Below are 23,254 nucleotides of genomic sequence, written 5' to 3'. Positions count from 1 at the left end.
ACGGACACCAACCAAGTCGCTTCTTATCGCATAGACAAAAACTTTCGGACATTTGATCGCTGTAAAAATGATGTTATATCTGCCAACACAAGCAAATACAGTAACATAAGTACAGTTTTTCTATGCATTACTTCAGTCAAAGCGCTAGTACTCTGTACGTAAAATGAATAAAGGTAACATGCGATATATGTATTAACTATCAGATCCCATAATTTTCTGCTGTATACCGCTGGACGGCGCTGTGTCGACACAATAGTTTCACATAGAAATTGAGCACAATAAACAAAAAGGAACATTCATTCATCTTTTCTCTTCCCAAATTGGAATTGTTCGGTTGGCACCAATTACGGGCTGCATTAATGCTTCCGTTTGAGCAAAGTCCTGGGCAATTTCGTCATCGTCTTGACCTTTTCCTCTTGTATCTGAAACAATATATCTAATGCGATACTTAATAGTACCGGTAAGCGTATTTAAAGAAATTCGAAATTCAAACCGAATCCGAAATTTAACTGCTTAAAACATCCATCATGCTCACATGTAATACGTACAATTTAGTATTTGCTTCATTATAAGTAATTGTAGCAAACTGCAAGTGCGCTACCTTCTGTTTCTCTTGATTCTTATCCAGAACACTTAATCTCCCTTAATTCTGGATTCTTAAGTTTAATGAGATCTTACCAGCAGAGTGCCCGTTTATCGTTATAACTGGTTTGGTGTGCCTGATTCGGCGCAACCAGGTGTAATGCAGAACCGCGTAAAATCCACCAAGTGCAACACAAGCACCGGCCCAAATACGGTAAGTCAGTCGTGGCTTCAGGTAATCAAACATGATACCTCCAATGAGGCTTCCGGTGCCCCTTCCTAACAATTGAACATATTAATTGATCAAATGGAAGTAAAAAAAAAACTTTTATGATAAACAGCTGTCATCTGAGCACCTGATAATCACAGTGTAAGCAATTTCTTATTAGTGCGTCAGCGTGCTTATTGATCGTTGGCAACGATGTGTACTACTACTAAGACCAGTCCGCGGTATGCTAGCACACGGCCATTCGTGAGAATGATCCACCTTCTTACCATTATTAATTAGACTTATTTAACCTTAACTGACTGGCAGTAATGCTAAAGCATGTAAATGTTGGCTGCTCGTAAATGTAAATCATGCTCGTAATGTAATGTTTTAGCCAAATTCGTAATTAACCACAACGGTTAATTATTAATTTGCTTGGTAATTACCTATGGCTCCATGAGCGCCCATTACGATTCCTTGAAGTGTCGCCTGAAAAACGGGAAAACTCATATTCTAAGTTTTCGATTTTGCTGCATATCCAAAAAAATACAAATATATAGACACTGGTGCAGATATACTTGTATTCTAAATAAATTTTCTGTATTTACTTGTAGTATAAATCTGAATTCATGCTTGAATCTATGAAAATTATACAAACCACGTAGTCCGGCGCAATCTTTCCGCAATACACGCTTGTCACTACCCACAACAGCGACGTCGTGAACGCTTCCAAGATCTCCACGGGAAGGATAAGAAAAGGGTCGTACGTGAAAGAATAGCATAAAAAGCGAATACCGTACAGGACACAACACATCATGACAATTTTTGTGTGTCCCAAAGCGCGTATTATATACGTGGACAGCGCCACAACCGGTAATGCGGACAATGCTGAAACCGTATTGGTCATTCCCAAAAGCCACTGCGGCGAACCAATTTGCTTCATGAATACGAACAGATAACTGCAAACAAAAAACGTTATTACTTTACCCACTCCTCATTTGAGAGAGAAATGTCACGGAGAATGTGAAAATCATTATTACTAACTTTTCTAAAAATCCCCACATCATCCCGGTAAACAGCATCATCAGGACAAAAATGCTGACCTTTGGATTCTTCAAAATTGTGCTAACATAGCGAATGATGTGCTCCTGTGGCATCTTCACCTTCAGTGACATGAAGTACGCAATGACCGCACTGACAGTCAGTAAGCTACCAAAAATGTAGAACGCCGGCGAATAATTTTCGTAGCCGGACTCGCGCGTAGCAATGTCCACTAATAATCCCGATATGGGCGGCGTCAGTGCCATGCCGATTAAAGTGAACATCCGATTAAATCCCAAATCGCCGTGATGTTCTTTGGCCATCTGATACGCCAGTGCATCCAACATCGGAGAAAGTGCACTCATAGCAATGCCCGCTAAAAATCGAAACGTAATGTACAGCGCAATAGTCTCCCGGCGGCGGCTGGCCGGAATTTCCGACAAACAACTGATGGACAAATTAGCCTGAGTGGTGCAGAACACTTTGCACTGTTGTGTTCGCATTGCCGAGGGATTGGATAATTTGCACAAGATATTGTTGACTTGTTTGCCTTTGGTTGTTGTGAAGCTCTTGAACTGCAACGCTCCGGACGCGTTAAACAGCGATCCGTTGCGCAGTTCCAAAACACCAAAGGAATTATACAAGGTGCAATCTGTGGTGTTGTCTGCGTGTTGGAAGCACAATTCCGGAAGTGCATCGGGAAGGCAGGTTGTGGTGCATTTCGTAAAGAACACCAGATTCTCAGTGATCTTGTACTTTGCCGAGCAAGTCTCGTTGAGGCCCAATCCGACGGCGAAAGCGGCCGGCTGACTGCAGTCAAAATCCGATCGGAACTGAGTGACATTGGCCACGATGATGCTGCGGGGCGCCGATGACGGGACACCGAACCAGATGAGCATGTGTGTAATCACATTAATGATGACGCATCCCACGAAGACCAGACGGTAGTTGCCGATGCGGTCGGCTAGCCAGCCACATACCGGGGGACCGATGCAGGATACAAAAGGCAGAATGGCGTAGATAAATGCGATTTCCGTTAGGGTCAGTCCCACCGAGCGCATATGCAGAGTCATAAACGGATACAACGCTGTCATAGCTGGAGAAAAATAATTCTGTATTTCTTTGTGTGTTGGGAAATTAGTACAATAAGACAATCGCTTAAAAGAAATTTATAATGCTTGTTAAGTATGATCGGCATAAAGGCTACATTTGAAATGAACTAAAAAATGTTACCAGAACTCTCACTAAGCAGTTTTCCTGTCTGCTACCATATGATTGTGCCACAGAAATGACAGAACTATAGAGGCAAGTACATTGTGACTGTTTCTGCTATTGTCTGTACGATCGTACTCCGTATTATGCTAACCTCCGAACATAAGGAAGAGCAAAACTTTCAGTGGAATCAAACTCCGATTGACCCTTAATCTTCTTTTCCACATCTCTTTTCTGGTTAGCGCTTGTCCCTGAGAGCCCTTCCGCTGGAATGTGTAGTCGTCCATGTTGCTGCTCAGTAATTCAAGGGAAAACCGGCTGCTCGAAGAGCTATGCAACGAGAACGATGTTCTTTAAAAAAAGCTTTATTTTCAGTTTTCACCCAGATTTACACGCCAGTGTATAACTAAAATCACTGAACATATATACTGACTAATTGTGACGCTAACAATCACGTTTCTTTATAATTTTTACTGCACCAGAAAACCGTCGATTTAGGATCAAATTTTTAATGTGAGACTCTCGGCGTGACTTTTTAGATAATTCCGTAAATTTACGCCAAAAAGCCTTCGAGGCATAAACGCTGCAGATCAGGTTTTTTCGGTCAGTTTAATATTATCAGCGATTATTAATTAGGCCAAACTAGCTCAATTCAACTAAAAAACTAAATGATTTATGGAGAGATACATTTCAAAACGGATTAGGTTCTTTCAAATTTTGTACACTGGGATGGTATCAAATCGGTTTCAGTCGATATAAGATTTACAAGTGATAACTATGATTACTTGATTAGGCAGTGCTTTTAAACGCATTATTTGTAAATCACAAAAATTAAAAATTAGTTTTCCTCGTACTAACTTCAGTTTTAAGAACCCAAATACAAAATTTGTTGATTTGGAATCAATTGGCGTGTTTTTTATTTGTGCACTGCGTTAAATTGTGCTGCGCTATCCATTCTCGAAATTAATGGCTACGTTGATGGCCGCAGCCGTTACGTTAGTGCAAACTGACCAGTTAACAAAATTCTACATTACGAACAAGCCTTTGCAAAATTCACTAGAAGTACCGGAATACCTTAACATGATTGCGAAATGGCAGAGGTGTGTCCTTCAGTAATCCAAATAGGTGACCCCGCTGATTTAGGTTATTGCAGCAGGTTCAAGATACAGAATAAGTATATCATGCACGTTATATTGTGTTGCGGATGACGATACGAATCTCATGAATATTTGCACAAAACGTCGCAGGATCGATGCACAACTGTGGTTAAGGTCACTATTAAATTTTCAGCACTGTATTAAGTACACGAAAGGTAACCTTTTTTTCCACCCTATGTGTGCAGTCTTTACACCCTACATGTGCAGTATGTGTTTGCTGCACGATGAGAAACACTTTCCCGGCGGAAAATAATCAGGCGATAACCAACACCAATAAAACGTTCACAGTCAAGGTCAGCGTATGACACTCTCAAGAACCGTTTTAAAGTGAGGTACTGCCGCCATCAAAGCGTACTACCGCTTACGATGTTTTGCCTTGTCGTGAAAAAGTCTTAAACACTAAGCACTGATCATTTTTACTGCCATGCTATCGCCATCAGTCGAGTTTTATCTGTCGCAGAGGTTACCAAGAAGAATCCGATTTCGAAGCCGTATTGTCAAATTTCTTAATAGATTTCTCAAATAAACAACGCAACACATCAACAAGTAATACTACAAATTTCAAATCAAAAATATTTGAAGAAGATCAAAGTCTGGACTGGGAAGCGCGTCAATTAAGGCAGTTGCGAGGAGAAAAGAATATTTAAAAATCACTTAAAGACTCCAGCAAGTCAGAAACTTCACCACCGACAACCTTAACCGCAGTTAACAATCGTTGCACGTACAAATCATCGACTTCTGTGCCGTAAAATTTTATAAAAAATTTCAAAGCATGCACAACGTCAGTCATGTTACTCGACAGCCACTTTTGGGATTTCTCAACCTGCAAATCACGAAAACAATCGTCAAATTAAAAACAATTTCTATACATAAGAGTTCGCTTCCTGGAATAAATCGTTTTATTAACTACAACTTTTCTACATTACTGGTAGCCGCGAATCATTTGTGACAGAATCCTTTTTGCATTAGTTTGGCGAAATAACACAAAACTGCGGAAAACGTCACGTGAACTGAACGTGGTCCAAATTTTATAAACAATATAACCTCAACACTTTTATGTGACTTTACTGGAGTTCATCGCAACTGTAAAGTGTAAACTATCTACCTTATCATGCTCGGAAGGCCGTAGTTCCATCCGCAAACCATCCACAGCAGCGCTGAAGCTACGAACTTTTCCGCCAAGGTTCTAAAAGCAATCGGCTGATAAGCTATGAAACAATATGAAAAAGCAGCCTCATTTCTTACTTTCACAGCTTCCACCAGCAAGCTACAATTAAAATCACACGAGGGCACGACTTTGGCAGTGTCCACCAATTTGACAATGGAGGCCACGGCATCGGCAACTTCGTTGCGCAGAGACTGCAGTGCTGGATTATGGCGTTTCTTGGCACTGCGATTGATGGTCAGAGGCTCGTTGATAAGAAGTGTCTTTGGTCTCTACACAAAGAACATATTCATCAAATATGGTAAAGCCTTATCAAAACCAACAGAGCAGGGAAGTCTGCACACTTAATATAACTACAAAATATAAATTTTAAAAAAACTAAAATTTAAACAATATCATTTAAACAACCCGAGAATCGTTGTCGTAGCTAGTTAATAATGCAAGTGAATTATATTTTAAAAACGACATAAATTAATAAACAGATTCACCAAAAAATCTGCTTCTGAAAGTTAAGGAGGGACAAATAAAAGCTAAAAATCATTCATACAAGGTTGTATTCTTCCTGTTCCAGCCATTGGTCATCTTCTTCCGAAATACGAAGCTGGTTTTTCAATTGCTGCTGAAGAAGTCGACTATTCAACTGAATCATACGTTCATCATGGTTGCTCTTCTCAGCCTCATGTTCGACCAGTTCCTGTAACACGCAACGATAGGAACCAGCACAATTCCATCTCCAAGAATTAATTACGTGCTATTAAAACACCAACATTCAAATATTACGATCCCAAATGTCAATATTTACCTGTGGTAAGAGTGGCCTGCGTGCTCGCACATGCACATTCTGACTAGCGACGTCACTGCGCGTCGAGGCGCTCGGGGACGATGACGGCGAACGACTGTTATTAGCGGGCGCATTAGGGTTAAACAAAGGCGCAAGCGCAGCCGGAAGTAACGGCTACCAAACATTTTCTGCGTTAGTTGCACGCTTCTGACAGTAACAACAAACAACACCAAACGGTGCACCAATTTACCTTTGGCGGCGGCGTTTCCTGTGTGCCATCCTCCAAACTATATCGGAAGCTCTTATCCTGACGTCTCTCAAGGTCGTATAGGTTACTGGAAAACAGCCCATATAATCAACAGGAATCGCGAACTTAATGGTTTCAAATGCTTACTGCAGTATCACTTGCAAAGCAGTAAAATTTGGTCGTTTCGTTGGCTCGTAGTTCCAACACTGCATCATCACACTGTAAAGCTTTGGTGAACAGTTTTCCGGGATCTGCAAGCGGTCTCCCCTTTCGATCAGGCCTATTACTTCGCCGTTCTTCACACCGGTAAACGGCTTGACCCCCAGCATCAAAATTTCCCACATGCAGACAGCTATGGAAAACAAATAATTGTGATTCCAGAAAAATTCCTTCTGATTGCTCACCATTTTTGATGCCCAATTTCAAATCCCTCAATGCACAAAAACTCTTGTGGACTCTTCTACATTTACACTTTTTCCAATTGTGTTTTGGAGAAGATTTTAAAAGCTTCCATACTTCCATTATTTTCTATTCTTCAGTTCTCCCCAATTGTTGGACAATACATATAATATACGTATCACTTATTAGCTAACAAAATTACTCGAGTTCTGCGCTGATGTTTTGGACTTTAAACACCGTCTTCAACGACCTCTGAAAGAAAATTCAGCGTTCGAATGGCGCAACCAATTTCGGTGTTTTCAACCAATCAACCAAGTTGTTTCAGCTGACCAGATGCCAGATGTCGCTAATGTTGAACATTTGCAGCACATATGTTCAACCGCTCGACTATTCAAATACGTGCTCGCCGGGATTATTCGACTCTAATCAGTATGCAATATGCAATGTATGCCTATAGTCAATAACAACAAGACGCATTCAGTCAAAAAATTGTTTCTACAGAGTTTATAAATCAAAGTTAATACATTTATCTCTTACCAAACATCCAAACATCTGATGCGGAAGAAAAACGACGAAAATTAATTGACTCTGGTGCCATCCATTTGATGGGCAGTTTGCCTTTTGATGCTTTATAGTAGGATTCCTCTTCAATCCAACGGGATAACCCAAAATCGGCCAGCTTAACATTGTCACAATCGGACACCAGAATGTTCCTTGCCGCTATATCGCTGCAAAGCAAATATAATTTAGTGCGCCGAACCACTAATCAAACATCTAACAGAATCAAACTCTACAAACACAATACCTTATAGTTTCTACTACTGCACAATACATACTGACAAATTAAACCACAATATTCTCTGAGTAAGTGTTCATCAGTATTAAACACATAAGTCTGTCGTTCTTTTTTTTCGTTATTGTTTATGCATCGGTTAAAACGTCGTCACAATAGTACTGCGATCATGCTTAGTTTGAACAACGTAAGTTGATGTAGTCTGCACTCTGCAACAAACAATTTTCCCTAAAGTAATTCAATTATCTCCACATTAACATACCACATCTTTTTGAAAAGCTAATCCATGCCTTATTAGGTAACGCTTCGTTCTGGCTTACCGATGCACGTAGTTTTTACTTTCGAGGTACGATAAAGCCGTACTAAGCTGGTAACAGTAGAGCAGCAGAGTTGCAAGTGGCAGACGATGTCGATTACTCAACAAGTATGCTCTCAACTACAACAAACAAACAAATGAGTGCGAAAAGAACTTTCGCACGAACAGCTGCTGTTTAATGCACCGATACAAGAGCAGTAGTCAGCGACACAGTAGCCGCAAAAAACTAACAAACCTCGCCATATTTTGCCAACTCCATGATGATCCATATCGGCGCCTCCGGGCAAACACCAATCAGTTTGATTATGTGAGGATGATCGAACTGTTTCATGATATCTGTAAAATAAATTACCAAAATGGCTATTTTTACCGAAAATCCGTAATCATTACAAGAGGTCAAGAATTAAAAAGCAATAAATACGGCACATGAAATTAAAAGAAGTACATAAGAGCTCCAGAAATGTAAATGCTTGTGCAAAAAGGTGTTCAAAAGTTTAAAAACAACAGCAGAATTAAAAGCGTAATAACAATTGTGTCAGACGCAGCACCCACTTACAAGCCTCTTCCAAGAATTTCTCTGTGGTGTTCCGGTCCACACCTTCTTTGCATGCCTTTACCGCAACTTCCATACTTTCACCATTTTTGGCAACATAGCTTCCGCGGTAAACATTCCCAAAATGCCCCTCACCAATAATATCCAACGCAGTAATACTGACACCTGCCCTTTCCACCACGTAATCATCATCTGTAAAGCCGACACTGTGTCTCAGAAAGCCGATCAGTTGCAAATCGCTTATCTTCACTGATGCATTCCCTACACACGCGCCAAACGGACCTAATGGTGCAGAATAATCAGCTTCCATATCATCAACGACCTCAGCGTAATCGGACCGGTTAGAATCGTGCAGTCTCCAGTCGGAACCACCACCGCTGCCGCCGCCCGACTGACTGCGCAGATGGGGAGATAATATTATACTTTGTCGACGGGATTCGCGTTTTTCACGACTCCACAATTCCCGCTGGCTACCGGTTTCCAGCATGCAATAACCATTAATTAAATCGGCAATGTCATCACAGATTTGCGCTGATGGACAAGTCAGTGTCAACATCTGAAACGTAGTAAACTCAGTAAGTAGCATATTTGACACTGCAGCCAGACATGCAACAACTTTACGGTAAAAAATGGTAATGCCGGATCAACAATAACTTATACAGAGATGGAAAACACATAAAATTTAAAAAATGCAACTTCATTTACCCTAACACTGCAAAAAACTTAATTAAAATGCTAATCGTAAGTACTGTCGATTCTAATAGGCAAAATTAATATAATGAAGAAACAGTGGAATTACATAGCGCTGCCAAAAGGTGTCACAAAATCAATAAAATTTAGAAATACAAATGATATTCCCTTCACGGAATATGTATTCCTACGCCGAATTTTATGGTTGTTATCATAATCAGAATGCATTCATGTCAGCTATGATGAGATGCACCTGCATACCTCATCAGCACCTTCAACACGGATTTGCACAACATATCGTGACTGTCCTTCAGCGCTTGTACGAATATTATTCACATCCTTGAACTGAGCGAGTTGCTTTGGCTGTAAAATACATGTAGTGATGAAAAAAAATTCTAATTATCAAAGTTAATTATTTTCTCCTCCGAATTGATTGATTACCGCGCTTCGTTCGATACTGTAAGCCAGGCCATTCTCGGCTGAAACGACCACGGTGATTGGCACGGACCAGTTGCTCTGTAAATAAAAGCGCATAATTCCACTACCGCTAGACGTGATACATGCGTAGTGAGACAAATTAGCTTACACCGAGTGAGCACTTATGCGTCTCTTGGTCAAACCGGTGAACGCTCTTCAGTATATCAAAAAACCGTAATATGCATTCCGACTCCGTTAATGATGCGAATTCTTTAAAGCAAATCTGAATGGCTTTGCGCAACGAACGAGGCTGTAAAAAAATCAATGATGCACAATTATGGCAGAACGAAACAAAAAAGTTTTATATGCAACCTTTGACTGCAGCAGTAATCGTTCAGGGAAAAATTTGCGTAAACCGACTTCTTTTTCCAAATAGTCGAAATTCGATTTTTTATCAAGTGCAATTTGCGGCATATCTTTGAAGAATCGACGTATTTCCAAGCACCCCAGCTGAATGGCTATTTCCGGTGCAATTGTTTCGGCGATACCTGACAAATATTCGTTCCTAACCTGCAAAAATACAAGTAAAAGTTTTTAAACTGCCGTGCTAAGAAAACAGATACACAGAAAATTTATCCAGAAACAGTAATACAAATATCAAGCATAAAACCCAAAAGACAAAAACATACGGCACGGATGGCCAAAGACTCTCAAAGTCGTCCCACCTGGTCGTAAATATAAAGAAATGTAACACGATCCCTTTCGTGAAGCTGTTTGAGATCCGAAGGAAAGTAACGTACACGGAGTTCATATCTGCATAGTAAACCGTTAGATTAAGTATACGAAAACATTATCTCCTATTATAAATTATTGTGTCAGTAAGGGAATCTAATACCGTGTACTAGGAGAAGTATCAAACCGTTCTCGCGCTTTCATGACCGTTCTATCACGAGGTAGCCAGTGGTCTTCTCCATTGAAGCGCACATATAAGCCATATAAATTCAAACACGGTCTTATGGTAGCAGCCAGTCGGTTCGTAACAGCTTGCACAATTTCCTACAAAATATTACAAAACTAGAAACCAGTACGCACAAAACTTTTGTTCGTAGTTTCTTTTCGAATTTCAATGGATTTCACAAATATTGTAAAGTGAAATATTAACGTAGTGGTAAAGTGACGTGCACTGCATACAACTTCCCAAGATGAATTTCTATTGTTTTCCTGTTAAAAGAAATGTTATTTAAGCAAAACGAATAACTGCAACAAAAGCAGAACAAAGTTCCAAACGGAACGTAAAATGCAGCGATAACTTTGTCAGCAACATTCAAAATCCTGCCAGATGAAAGTGCAGCCAGACCAGGCCGAAAGAGCATTCAGATGCGACTTGGCAAACTGCATCAATAGATTCCATAGTCCCAAGCTGTTCCCATAATGCACAAGAGTTGCGATGTGCCTTTTCCTGACCCATTTTCAATTTGAAAAGTAGCCATTCACTACTGGCAGAGCAATTTACCAGTCTTAATGCTATTAACCTCCGGAAATCTATACAATGGCTAACAAGCAGCAATCAATCGATTTCCGCAACTGACCGGGTAGTGTCAAAATTTTGATCTCTAATTGACACACTGTACAGACTACAGCAGCACTGTGAAAATGCAGCTGCAGATGTATATAATGCACGTACAATACCGCAAAACTGCGCGAATAATTCCGGCATTAGATTAATTTATTTTTCTGTAAACGAGTCTTTAAGAAAACAAATTCCTACAATACTTACTTAATACAAAATAAATACTTAAATTCAAAAAATTCCAAAATATATTTGATCGTTTTAGGGCTACTGCCGACTGAAATTGCTATATGAAGTGCAATGGTCAGTTTCCGTCCGAACAAACAGAAAATTAAAACACTTAATAATTTTACTTATATGCCAATGCGTGCACTTACAAAGATAGTACAAATATGTTACAAAATCTACAGAGAGAGAAAAATGGTTCATAAACCTGCTCTAGCAATAATGCAAGTAGTTTTGCCAAATCTATTGATGTCACGGAAAACCTACCCGAACACGAGTGTGTTGCCCATATTTAACAACATTGAAGCCGCCATTGGGCAGATGTACACGGAGTGTATTGGATGCAGGTGATGACGGAAGCGCTAGATTCACACCAGTTGATCCACTTTGCGACGGACTCGCATGCAGCTGTGTTATTACGCTGGTCGAGCTGGCTTTGTTTGTATTGGGCCTCGTATTACTGTTCTTCGGCGTGAGACTTTTATCACAGGTGATAACCGGAGGCATGGCCACAGTGTTGCGCCGACTGATAAAGCAATCCATTACACATGGTTTTACAAGGTATAATACAATTCGAAAATTGTCGAGTATTTGGATCAGTAAGTCAGCCAAATTCACGGAAAAAAGTGTGGCAGACAAAAACACTCAATGTGCGATTACTTTCTATAAAATGTTTTTACCTGCTGATACTAGACATTTTTTCTCCTTTACCGCTGCGTTAAGGCAACAAGCGTACGGTCCAGTAATAAATTCGTAGACAGCGGGGAGAAAAAATGTGTGACGAACTTGTTAAAACAGCTGCTGCATCATGCGTGACAGCAGACCGCGATGCAGAAGCAGCAGGCAGCAGCGGCGATCGGATTCCAGTTTTTGAATTCTTGCCTCGTTGAGCAATAATAGCAACAGGCGAATATCAACTCCTCATCATCTGCGACCGTGGTACACGATTCGTCATACAGTCTTGGCAGCATTACTCAAAACAGATTCATAATGATTTGCATACTGGCAGTGTCGATGTCCGTAATTCCGCATTACGCGATCTCCGCACATGTTAACAATCTGTCAAGTAATATTTTATCAGGCCCGTTATAAGTATCACTTCCGTACACTGACGTAATTATTTGCACCGCAACCTAAACGAGAGCAGAGTCTGCTCAGCAGACTCCCTAAACCACAGATTCAATCACCCAGTTTACTTGAGCACAGTCACGTACAGATGCAGCTGTAGATTATCCCATTGAATCGATAATAATCCCCTCGCGGTCAAGGCAATTGTCCACAATTATCCACAGTTACGGAAAAATGCGTAATATTTTGAATTCCGCCAAAATGATCCTTCGATCTCTCTCTGGCCCAATACCACAAAAGATTATTCACTTAGGGTAATTCGGGATAGCAAGCATTCCACCAATGCCAAGCTGTGTCGTTTATATCGTTAAAATCCCATGGACTGAATCATCAAATAGATCAGAAATAGAAAGATCGACTCTGTATTGCTGTGATGGACTCCTTTGGGGTGTCAGTTTTCCACAGATTACACTTTAGAACGATGAGAGAAATGCAAACATCAATAGCTTGCCTTACTTTTACTTCTTCCAATTCTCTCTAGCTGCCAGTAACTCACGTCTGTAACTGGTATTAACACGCTGCACTGGGTTCTTGTTTCGCAAATTTGATTCTTTCATATCTTTCGTACTACGGTTTCGCACAAGTTCATTGAGCCGGTATACCGGTGCGGGCAGACCATGCGGAGTCAAAACCGGATTATCCATGCAACTGATGCGAGCACTAAACGATGGGCGGTACTCAAGCCGGAGAGTGGACAACCTCCACACTGCTAAAACTAAAAAAAATTGTAAAAGCTTACTGCTAATTGCAACAATAGCTTATTAATCATAGTCGCATGAAATAATTATGTTACTATATATAGATAAGTGAAAAATATTTTATTATAGAATAATTATGTAGATTTATATGCCGGGCACCCATTGCGGAACTACAGATAAAGAGACCATACGAGAATCAATGAGCGATATAGGATACTTACAAGTTACAAATATAGTATATGGCTACGTATATGCGCGCAGCCGTAGAATGTTTCATGTTGGCGACTCATATACAATGTATTGTGTTTGTCACTTTGTGTATTGCATTTTGTGTATTTTTTCATTGTAAGTTTTACTTCATGCTTCCTTCTGAAATTGTTGAATTATTTTATTTATATTTTATACATGAAGAAAATTCTGGAAAACGCCTGCATGCATTTGATAATATGACAATATACTCAACTACAAACGCTCATGAAACATCAAAATTATAGTTTTCATATATTATGTTAAAGCCAAACGGTATCAGCAAGAGCTCTAGCTGCAGCTGCAGAACCAGCATACACATAAGGCAAAAGCAAACCTTTAATTTATAATATACTATAATAATTATGACTCTGAATCAGCAGAATCTAAAACTCAAATCACTATAGCCATCTTGCATTTCGCCGGCAGTAAGCACAGCGAAGCCGCGCAGGATCGTTCAAATGTCTCTTGTAAATAAATACATGGGCGGACACACAAGGTGGATGTCGGAGCAAACCCAAAGCACGGCTTCCAGCTGGACTACGTCATTTTCAATAAAAATTTTGATATCAGAAAGAAAGCACTCGCTTGGCAATGGCGTATTCCTTGCGCAGCCGTTAGAAAAACTCGATTTCCTCTATATCGTCATCCATATCCAGAGCGCGCTGGCGACTGGACATATAAGGCGTATTATAACTCAATTTATCCGATTTATAGGGTGTCGAGGAAAACGGTGCGTCCCCATGCGATAATTCGTCAATCAATAAAGCATCATTTACCACTCCGTTTCGCCCTCGAGGAAGGCTGCTGCTGTCCGCTGTTTTTGATTGCTTTTCGGAATCTTTTTCTGCGATGCAAGTATATGCTGTTAATCATATTCATATATATAATAAGCTTCAATCAGAATAAAGGTTTAATAATAATAAAGGTGAAAAATTTTTTATGTCTCAATAAATTTAATTTCGAATCTGAGTAACGCGAAAGTGCATATTAACACAGCGAATAGAATGTTTGACATAATAATAATAATATAAATAATATTTTATTTTAAAAAGCAGGCAGTGAAATATTTTAACATATGAGCCAGAATTGAATGCCGTATGGTAAGGTGCAGCAATACTACCGTTTTCAAACGTTTTACGTAGAATTATGTATTATTTGCAGTTGTATCTTTGAGGTTTTAATGCCTCCGGCCATACCTTTTCTCACACTGTCACCGGCTGATAGATCCCGTTTGGCCAAATCCAGCTGCCGAATTTTTTCCAACAGATCATTTTTCAACATTACTTTTTCATCCTTTGTTTGGGTTAATTCATTATCTGTTGATTGCAGTTCACTTGAATTTCCCGACCGGGTGACGACATTTTCCGGTGATTTAAAATCCTGGATTAGCTTTTTGTGCGGAATTTCTTCCGGGGCGTCTTTGGCGACACGAATGTCTGGAAGCGGCTTTGCATCTTTAATGCCGCTAGGCGCTAAACCGTGCAAATCACGCAAGGACTCACTGGAATTCGGGACGCTGGGTGATTGATCCAACTCTCTTGCCCGTGCGCGATCATTATGGTCTTTCAGCAAATCCGGCGACATACGAGTTTTTCGGATAATTGGCGCTGAACTTCCTTGACTGTTATTGTCAGATTGTCGTTGTTCGCTGGAGCCTGCATGAGTGCTGCTGGCTAGTTCGATGGACGCAGGGCTTTCATGGCCGCTTAGCGGATTCTCTGGGATCGTTCCGGTTGCGTATCTAAATTCTTTTAAGAAGGATGGTTTAGCGTTGCGATAAATTCTGGTTTCTAAGTTCTGGAGCTTGTTTTCTTCGACCTCTATGCTGTCGTCGCGAGATGACGAACGCTGTTGGTGATTTGTGGTGCGTGACCTTTGGGCATCATGACTCCGTGAACGACTGTCTTGGCGCTTTCTCGGTTCAGATACATTATCCGGTACAGCCTGACCAAGTTGAACTAACCGGTGTTTTATCACAAAATTCTCGGCTTCCAAACCTTCTTGTCGGCACAGGAGCTCTTTAAAGCGCAGATCAAAGAACTGACGTTCCTGAGCGTGCTTTCTTTGCAGATTTGCGATTCGGCGATCTGCATCCTAATAATTATTAATATGCACCTTTAAAGGGGTTTATATTTCTCAGAAAAACAATTCCTTTTTTGGTACCGTTAACCAGGAAAGGGCGATGTGCTTACCTTTAGCTGATGTTCAGACGCTTCCAGTTGCTTGGATAAATTGTCACGATCTTGTTTTATCGCTTTGCTATCTAGCAATTGTTTGTCACGAACGATTGCCGCCAACCGATCTCGGTCTTTTTCTGTGGATTGGGAGTAATTTTCCAGTTGACGGTATTGTTCCCGTAACTGCGCATATTTTTGCTTGGAGTTGCGCAGGTGTTCTCTTGTTATTCGTACTTCCTCTTCGGCTTGTTGTAATAAAGTGGGAAATTTTTCATCCTTATTTTCATATTGCCCAAGAGCGCGTCCTTGGCGACGAAGCATTAAGTTTAGTGTTTTCACTTCCTGTTTTAGCGTGTCCGCTTGGATTCGAAGTAAATTGCGCTAAACAACAAAATTATCATGAAAATTAAACCCAGTGGTGCCCTGATTAATTGATACTGGAATTAAAATTTATCCTTGTATTACGGTTAAGACTTCTTTTTTCATTTTGCTTACGTCTGACTGCATAATTAATATTTATAATGATTCTGATGTCTAAGATTCTGACACTGAGTGTATATCAAACAAATTCTTAAAACAAATTAGAAAAAAAATAGTCGTTGGTGCGTCTACCTTTTTGATCCTATATAAAACTGTCGAAAATTGCCAGTAAACTGCGATACTGGTAAGTGGTATAGCGACAGAGCAAATATGATAAAAAGTTTGCTATAACCAAGCTATGGTAAACTAAGTAAGTGCTTATTCAAACTGCTACACTAATGAACTCAGTTAGCTAAAAACATATTTTTGTATCGCAGGCTAGACAAACTTCCCCTTTCTTCTTTGGAGTTTTCTTACCTCATTCTCAAGATCGTGTACTCTGCGGGCTTTTGCTGAAAGAACTCGCTCTGCCATGTGATCCTTGATAGTGGTCTGCCTCGCGAAATCATTTTTTGAACTGGCTTTCACAGAAGCTGTTGAATGAAAGGTCACTTTCATTTTTTGTTAGTTTAATTACCTATGACCGTCCTTTCCTTAACTACGCCTTCCGCTTACACTAAATTGTTAAACAACAAAACACATCTTTTCTACTTGAAAATAGTCTTATAATATACGGCTACTATACATCACAGAAAACAAGAATCTCCTAACAATATTGACGTGACTTACATAATTTTGTGGTAGGTTTTCGCATGCCGTAACTCTCTCCAACAAACTGTCGACTTCGATCCTTAGTACTGAGTCCAACGTTTCTAATCGAACTTTTTGTTCCGGCACTGAGTCGGTTTTGATTTGGTCGTCGGGAACCGTAAATAACCTGAGGTGTTGGTAGCTGCCTTTCGTAAACAGGTATCTTCTGCGGTGATTGTTTCTGGAAAATATTGGTTTGACTAACGAGGACTTCATCGTCGTCCAGGTCATCGGGAAACTCATCCAACTGATTGAAATCTTCTTCATAGTCATTGTCAAAGGAACTTCGTTGGTGTCCGTTCATTGAAAGTATGCAGGAGAGTGCTTTTAATTACAACAAATTATAGACAGATAAATTACAACAGATCCTTGTGAATAAAGCTCGATTGAGGTCTCAGCAAAATAAAAGGCAAAAATAACGCAGGCAAAGTTGCAAGGCTTTGGTATCCCTCTTTGTCAAAGGTTCGGCTAAATTGTTAAAACGACGAAAGAGATCTCGTTTAACACCACTGCACTAGGGTTCTGGTGAAACCTTAATTCTGACCTATAAAGCAATGGAGACAATGTTGTGTAACATTGATATTATGTAAGCAGTTCCACTGCGCACGGGATAAATATCGCGATATTAAAGCAGGGCTTTTGATTCGAACAATAAGGTATAATTTTTACACACCAGTGTACTGCAGCGTTCGGACAAGGTGTTACAAAGGTATACGAAAAAGTGGATCAACAACACTGGATGATCAGTGCAGACGAGAAGGAAGTCCATAGGATCAGGATATGCGTATTGGCCTGCAGAATCCAGGTGTAAAAGTTGTATGCACCAGCATGCTCTGTATTGATTTCTTCACTGGAAAGTAAAAGAAAGAGGGGTACACGGACTTGAATGACGCAAGGTAATTCATATGTACACTGTCGCGGTGATCATTGGATTTTCCATCGTAGGACGTAATGCGTAAGTTTGTATAGATATAAACATGTGCGTCTAATATACTGTATTTTACTATATCGATTTGTAGATCATGTAATATCAGGAAAGAAGATGTTGCAGGATTCCATTTTATTTCTTTCTTAGGATTATATGACAAGACTTTACCGAAACTTGTTATGTGTTATGGTAATTTGTGTGCTGCATTTTTGACGACTGCATTATGATGTGACAGGATTTCGTCCAAGAGAATTTTACGCTGTGTAAACGTATCTGGCACTGTGAGTTTGCATTTTGCATACTTAAAAATTCCTAGTAATAATACTACAGAACTGCACAACTTTAAAGTATCAAATTCAGGACGGCATTAGAACGATATAATTATATACGTCACCGTGTCTTACGTAAAAACCAGTAAGTGCTGCAGTTGATACTCGGTAGTCGGTACGTGCTTTCCTAATCATCGAACAGCGTTCGTTAGGTTGGTATAGATCGAGCCGGGCTAAAGGATTTGTTTTAATCGAAAATTGAATGCTATAATAATATGGTAACATAATTTTAGAAGGGGTACATTTGCTTAACGACATGGCAGAATATTGAAACAATGAAAACAATAACACTGGAAATTTTGTTACGAAGGAAAAATACCTAGAGTAGTTGATTAACTCTACTCGATCGTGTAATGCTTGAGTTTAGTTTTTTATTTGTACGAGTAGTGAGCAAGATCTGTCGGTGCCGAACCCGAGAAATTGAGAATTTTGCTGACAATGATTGAGTGATGTTAAAGGCAAACGAAATGAAGATTATGATGGAAAATTAAGTAACAGTCAATCAAGCACGATAACTGTCTTTAAATTGTTTGCTGAAATTAACTGTTTATCGTAATTAAGCTGAGCCTTTACTGCCTACAATCTACAGAGTTACGTCTGTTTCCGTGGAGATGCGGGATAGAATACGCTTGAGTTGTAACTTGTCTTGAACCACAACTCACGCGCACAACTCACGGGTAAGTTGTGAGTTATCAGCCACAAGAAAACCAAACTTCAAGCTGCATTATGGAAAAATAATTACAGTAAATATGAGAATTATTTCTTTCTTAATTCAAGCATTATGCAATAATACCTATAACAAAGTACAGAGGGTTATTCAGCCAAGTGTGGTCAGCGCATTAAAAAAATTCCTATAATTCAGCCGTTGCGCAGAGTCAGATTCTAATAATTGTTTTATTATGGCAAATTAGTTTTGATGCTTTTTGCAAGTTTTTGTGACAATCGGGTTTAAACAGCCCGCAATATTGGCTACTGACCTAAAGACTCCGACTCTAAACCTTTGACCAGGCAAAATTTGGCTTTCGATGATCTGGCCTTAAAAGGATCGTCTGCTTTTCAAATCTGGATGGTTTTAATTGTGAAAAACGACGATCCGAATATTTTTTATAGCAAAAACGATTCCATATTCTTGCGCGTTCTTGCGGTAGGACGGCTGGAAAAAACGCGAAAACAGGAAGACACTCGCAAGAGCCATGCTCAATGTGCGAATTGTTACTCACGGAGCTATGGCTATCCTTTTCGTTCCTCCACAAACTAAAGTTGTAACGCAGGTCTTCCTTCACAATTTACAATGTTCATTGGTCGAAAAAGACGCTCCACGGATTAAGCCTGGCAGAGAGGAAGAAGTCATCCAGAACCAGAGATGTGCTCCCGGGAGCACTGCTGAGAAAACAAGGATGTTGCTTCCTGATCGAAAAAAACTGGTAATTCCTTCTGAAAAAGGTTTGTTCGAAACCCATGACAGGTTTCCAGTCGATTATGGCGAAAACCCAAATTTTAAATTAATTTTGAGTAAAGGGAATCCATTTCCTATAGCTGAACTGGTCAACTGTTGCCAACATGGTGGGGATAAACTGAATTTTTTCCTGGGCTACAGGATAACGAAATCTTGGCTCGGTTGAATTCAAAATGTGATTGAATGTTGTGGCTATTTGATAAAATTTTTAAAAAAGTAAAATGAGCCTGCAGCGGCTAAGCAGAAATTTTCCAAAAAGTGACCACACTTGGCTGAATAACCCTCTGTACGAGTAACAGCATGATCTACGGGATCTACTTACAAAGGTCACCATTGAAAACGCACGGCAGCCGGCTTACTACGTCGTGCTTAATCATGTTGACATGATGCACATATAAAATACATTATTATGATGCAACAAAAAATGCTCTTTTTGAAATTTTCGCTGAACTGTAAAGTTATTTAAGTACGTACCAATTTTTTTAAGTACATACCCAAACTTTGTAAGTACCATACCATGGAATTAGTCGTCGCGCGTTGTTTTAACTGCGGTGTAGGAACGAGGTGAGGTGTGTTTGCAAAGAGTTGAAAATCGTTTAAGTAGTTTAATCAAATTTTTACTATAAACCCTATTAAGATATGTACTTAGTTTCATTAATGAAACTAAGTACATTAAAGTATTACTGTTGTTGCCGTGCCACGAGCCTGAGCGGAGGGCGCTCAGTCCACGATTTTTTTACCACGAAGGGGCCCGAGGGGAGCACGCTTGCAGGCCGGCTTAAACAGGAAATTTCACTTATTTTTAGCTTGAGAAGAGCCGCCGGCCCCCGATCCGATGGTATGTTTTCAAACGATCGTGTAGCGAGCACAAACGGGGCCGGGGAGGCTATACATATACAAAACTTCGTATGAACCTAGGACCGGGACCCAACGCACGAGGTCGGGAATTGCATGTTTTAAACCCAGGAAACATAAGAAACCAAGTTACATAAGCTGGCTAAGCAATATGCAAACGTATTGAACAACATACAGAGGGGACGTGCTGCATAAAAAGGAGCGAAACCTTGGGCCCATTTCCCGCCATACTGAAAATGAATAACTGTACATGTACAGTACGTTATATTTTATTTCAAGGTCCCTACCGCCAAGGCGACGGCTTCACGAAAACATTCACACTGTCGTAATCTGGCGGATGCGCTGGCGACTTGATACTTGATAGCATATCCTAACGTAGGTAGTGATTTGATGCTTTTTTTAAGTTCATTGTATATTCAGAAAATTTACACTGGTCTTACCATAGAAAAGGAAAATAGTTTTTCCTTTTCTATGGTCTTACCCTTATTTTTAGCAAATCTTTGGGTAAAATAAAAGCCCGAATCGATGTCTTTATGGTTAGTTTTAACTTACCACTCGGCATCTTGGACTTACAAGATTACTGTTGCTTCTGTTGCATCGAAATTTGGTTCTTTGGATAATCTCTCGGACCGTCTCGGTGTTCCCTGAATGTCACTCCTGTTCCGTAACATCCAAACGATCGTTCGGTTCAACGTGAACAAGATGCGAAGAGACGTGGAGCTCATCCGGTCCCTTATGAAAATCCGTCAGTTCGACGTTGGTTTTTTTGCGCATTTTTAGCCGTAATTCGATCAGTTCTCTTGGGCAGCTAAGATTTATGGCTGTTATAGATATCGGTGTCATGCGTGGACAACTCGACCATTCGCGCTCTGAACAAACGTTTTCGCAATACAGACGAAGCTACTGACGTGCTGTCATTTCCGTTCTACAACGTTTCGGAACCAATGGACCCCAGCAGCGAGGAGAACATGGCCCTCGCTCGAAAGGAGGCTGCTAAAGAAGATCCCTCAATAGAAGCTATGGCTAATGATCTAGGAGACATCTATCTGGGTATTCCCTACATCCGCGATCGCTGCCGGAGAACAGGCTTTCCATTAGAAGACGAACTCGTGGTAAGATTTTGCATTCGCATTTTTGTTAAAAAACAGCCCTGTGTTTTGTTTATCTTTAAAACTGCTAGAATTTAATCGTGAGAACTGAGGCGCTGTGCTTGTTCATAATATCTGTAGAAGCCTGTACACTTTTCAGAATTCTGTGTATTTGGATTTGTATAATTTAGAAAATACCGTAGAATATCGACTGTTTTAGTGTGCCTTTGAGAATGTTTTTTGTTTCGCAGCATTCTTCACTGACTATAGAATTGCTATTTTTGCACAGTTTTCTGAACGTTGCAATACATCATCAGGGCCGTCGCGAGGGGGGGGGGGGCGCGCTGGCGCGCGTTCTACATCAATATTATATTGTGGCGGGTGTTTGTTCAAAGTGGACGTTTAGATTACTCAGCGACCGTGCATTTGATTGTGATTTAAACGAGATTCCGAAAGTTTCAAGTTTCAGATGCTTGGCAAAAGGTACTATCTTTAGTCTGAAGTGCGTACATGTTGTGATGATAGTAAGGTGAGCTTAACAGAAAGCCCCAACCCTGCCCATGCCACAAATTTTGTCTGAAGCTTGTGCGTGGTTTGTAGGGTATATCTGTCTGTCCGTTATCGTTTGTAAGATTTCGTTGTTTGTTTACGATCTAGTCGTGTTGCAAACGGTGACATGGTACATCGCTATAATAGTATCAATGCGTAATTCTGTTCTGCTTGCAGGTTTTGACCACACATGGGTTCGCCCATCTTCTTGGATACGATCACGAAACATCTCTGGAAGATTTTAAGAAGATGTATCTGTTCGAATTTGGTATTTTGGCACAGTTCGATCAGGTTTCCGGGAGGAACACCAGAAAAGTCAAGGAGGCAATTTTTGATAACAGGAAAACTTAACTAACCCGCTTGAGAACTATCCTTGTTTCCATGAATCCGAAACTGTGTTTTTGTTTATGGAGGCAAATTTTTGCGTTTGTTGCTGCTCTGTGTTACGGCGGCGAAGAGTGCTCACCGTCTTACTGGTGTTGGACTCGCACTCGTGACAATGTGAAGCGTGCGGCATTTCCAAAGTTCATGTTTTTGTATTATTTTATTTAAAAGAGGTAAATGTTTAGTATAACAATCTAAATTTTCGGGCTTACAATTACGATGATAAAAACTTATTCCACGAGCTGTCAACTTCGGTACACCACTGTACTCGTATACGAAATAAGTAAGTACTGAAATCGGCGGCTCGGTATTTTCGGTGTTCCGTATATGTGCACCGAGATTTGAGTACTTACCTCATATTTCGCTTACCTATCAACAAACTGATTATGCTTTTCCTAACCGGTAAGGAACAAAAAACTCTTCGTTTGCTATTAATTTACAAAATAATAGCCTTTCTTTTTACTTTCCAGTGTTTCCACCTACAGTGCAAAACTGCGATAATTTTTGCGCTTCAAATTTATCATCAAAACTGAATTAGCGCTCACATTTCGAAATTGCAGCAAACATCTTTTGGGGTCATCCAGAAAAGACTAGAAACAACTATCACAAGCCATTAGAAACCGATAACATTCTCAGATATAATGTGACGAAAACATGACGAAGAAACCCAAGTTACGTAAACTAGCCGGTAATTTAATAAAATAATTGGTTACATGAGCCCGCATGGCAAAGGTCTCCGGGAAAGCTAAGTCTGTACACGAAACGGGACAAGACAATTATGTTTTCTCCTGAATTCCGGAACTGAGTACCTGGATAATGCACAGCTCTGCGCATTTGCTTATCCTTTAATTAGAAGCGAATTATTGTATCGTGAGATATCAGAAATT

General features: G+C 40.1%; 4 protein-coding genes across 6 annotated transcripts; 1 reads left to right on the top strand and 3 right to left on the bottom strand.

Annotated features, from left to right (window-relative positions):
* Positions 1–6: 6 nt before the first annotated feature.
* On the bottom strand, positions 7–4,431 carry LOC129583761 (major facilitator superfamily domain-containing protein 6-like). The gene is made up of 7 exons (XM_055475709.1): positions 4,118–4,431; positions 3,198–3,373; positions 1,835–2,927; positions 1,449–1,749; positions 1,237–1,279; positions 679–861; positions 7–422 (listed from the first exon to the last, which is right to left on the bottom strand). The coding sequence occupies exons 1-7, from the start codon at positions 4,123–4,125 to the stop codon at positions 301–303; spliced, it is 1,926 nt and encodes a 641-aa protein (XP_055331684.1). The 5' UTR covers positions 4,126–4,431; the 3' UTR covers positions 7–300.
* Positions 4,432–4,692: 261 nt separating this feature from the next.
* LOC129583757 (focal adhesion kinase 1-like) lies at positions 4,693–13,042 on the bottom strand. 2 transcript variants are annotated; one of them, XM_055475704.1, is made up of 22 exons: positions 12,571–13,042; positions 12,360–12,415; positions 12,037–12,284; positions 11,624–11,882; positions 10,457–10,617; positions 10,287–10,374; positions 9,934–10,131; positions 9,731–9,871; positions 9,586–9,660; positions 9,406–9,507; positions 8,737–9,010; positions 8,458–8,646; positions 8,137–8,237; positions 7,906–8,021; positions 7,330–7,520; positions 6,541–6,745; positions 6,397–6,481; positions 6,168–6,320; positions 5,913–6,059; positions 5,446–5,637; positions 5,306–5,386; positions 4,693–5,023 (listed from the first exon to the last, which is right to left on the bottom strand). In XM_055475704.1, exons 3-22 carry the CDS (start codon positions 12,051–12,053, stop codon positions 4,844–4,846), a joined length of 2,955 nt encoding a protein of 984 aa, XP_055331679.1. In that variant the 5' UTR covers positions 12,054–12,284; positions 12,360–12,415; positions 12,571–13,042; the 3' UTR covers positions 4,693–4,843. The 2 variants fall into 2 exon arrangements, with proteins under 2 accessions (XP_055331679.1, XP_055331680.1); XM_055475705.1 differs by lacking the exon at positions 6,168–6,320 and having other exon boundaries at positions 12,037–12,415.
* A 570-nt stretch (positions 13,043–13,612) lies between these two features.
* LOC129583604 (uncharacterized) lies at positions 13,613–18,195 on the bottom strand. 2 transcript variants are annotated; one of them, XM_055475467.1, is made up of 6 exons: positions 18,111–18,195; positions 16,758–17,628; positions 16,446–16,561; positions 15,624–15,989; positions 14,628–15,525; positions 13,613–14,275 (listed from the first exon to the last, which is right to left on the bottom strand). In XM_055475467.1, the coding sequence occupies exons 2-6, from the start codon at positions 17,080–17,082 to the stop codon at positions 14,046–14,048; spliced, it is 1,935 nt and encodes a 644-aa protein (XP_055331442.1). In that variant the 5' UTR covers positions 17,083–17,628; positions 18,111–18,195; the 3' UTR covers positions 13,613–14,045. The 2 variants fall into 2 exon arrangements, with proteins under 2 accessions (XP_055331442.1, XP_055331443.1); XM_055475468.1 differs by lacking the exon at positions 18,111–18,195 and having other exon boundaries at positions 16,758–17,322; positions 17,452–18,001.
* Positions 18,196–19,836: 1,641 nt separating this feature from the next.
* Positions 19,837–22,608, top strand: LOC129583606 (endoribonuclease YbeY-like). The gene is made up of 4 exons (XM_055475469.1): positions 19,837–20,060; positions 20,840–21,102; positions 21,177–21,458; positions 22,161–22,608. Exons 2-4 carry the CDS (start codon positions 20,995–20,997, stop codon positions 22,332–22,334), a joined length of 564 nt encoding a protein of 187 aa, XP_055331444.1. The 5' UTR covers positions 19,837–20,060; positions 20,840–20,994; the 3' UTR covers positions 22,335–22,608.
* The last annotated feature ends 646 nt before the right edge of the window (positions 22,609–23,254 follow it).

Source organism: Paramacrobiotus metropolitanus, unplaced genomic scaffold, assembly GCF_019649055.1.
Source record: "Paramacrobiotus metropolitanus isolate TYO unplaced genomic scaffold, Prichtersi_v1.0 Parri_scaffold0000011, whole genome shotgun sequence".
Taxonomy (NCBI): Eukaryota; Metazoa; Tardigrada; class Eutardigrada; order Parachela; family Macrobiotidae; genus Paramacrobiotus; species Paramacrobiotus metropolitanus.
The sequence above is the reverse complement of the archived record's forward strand: the minus strand, read 5'-3'. Positions and strand labels throughout refer to the sequence as shown.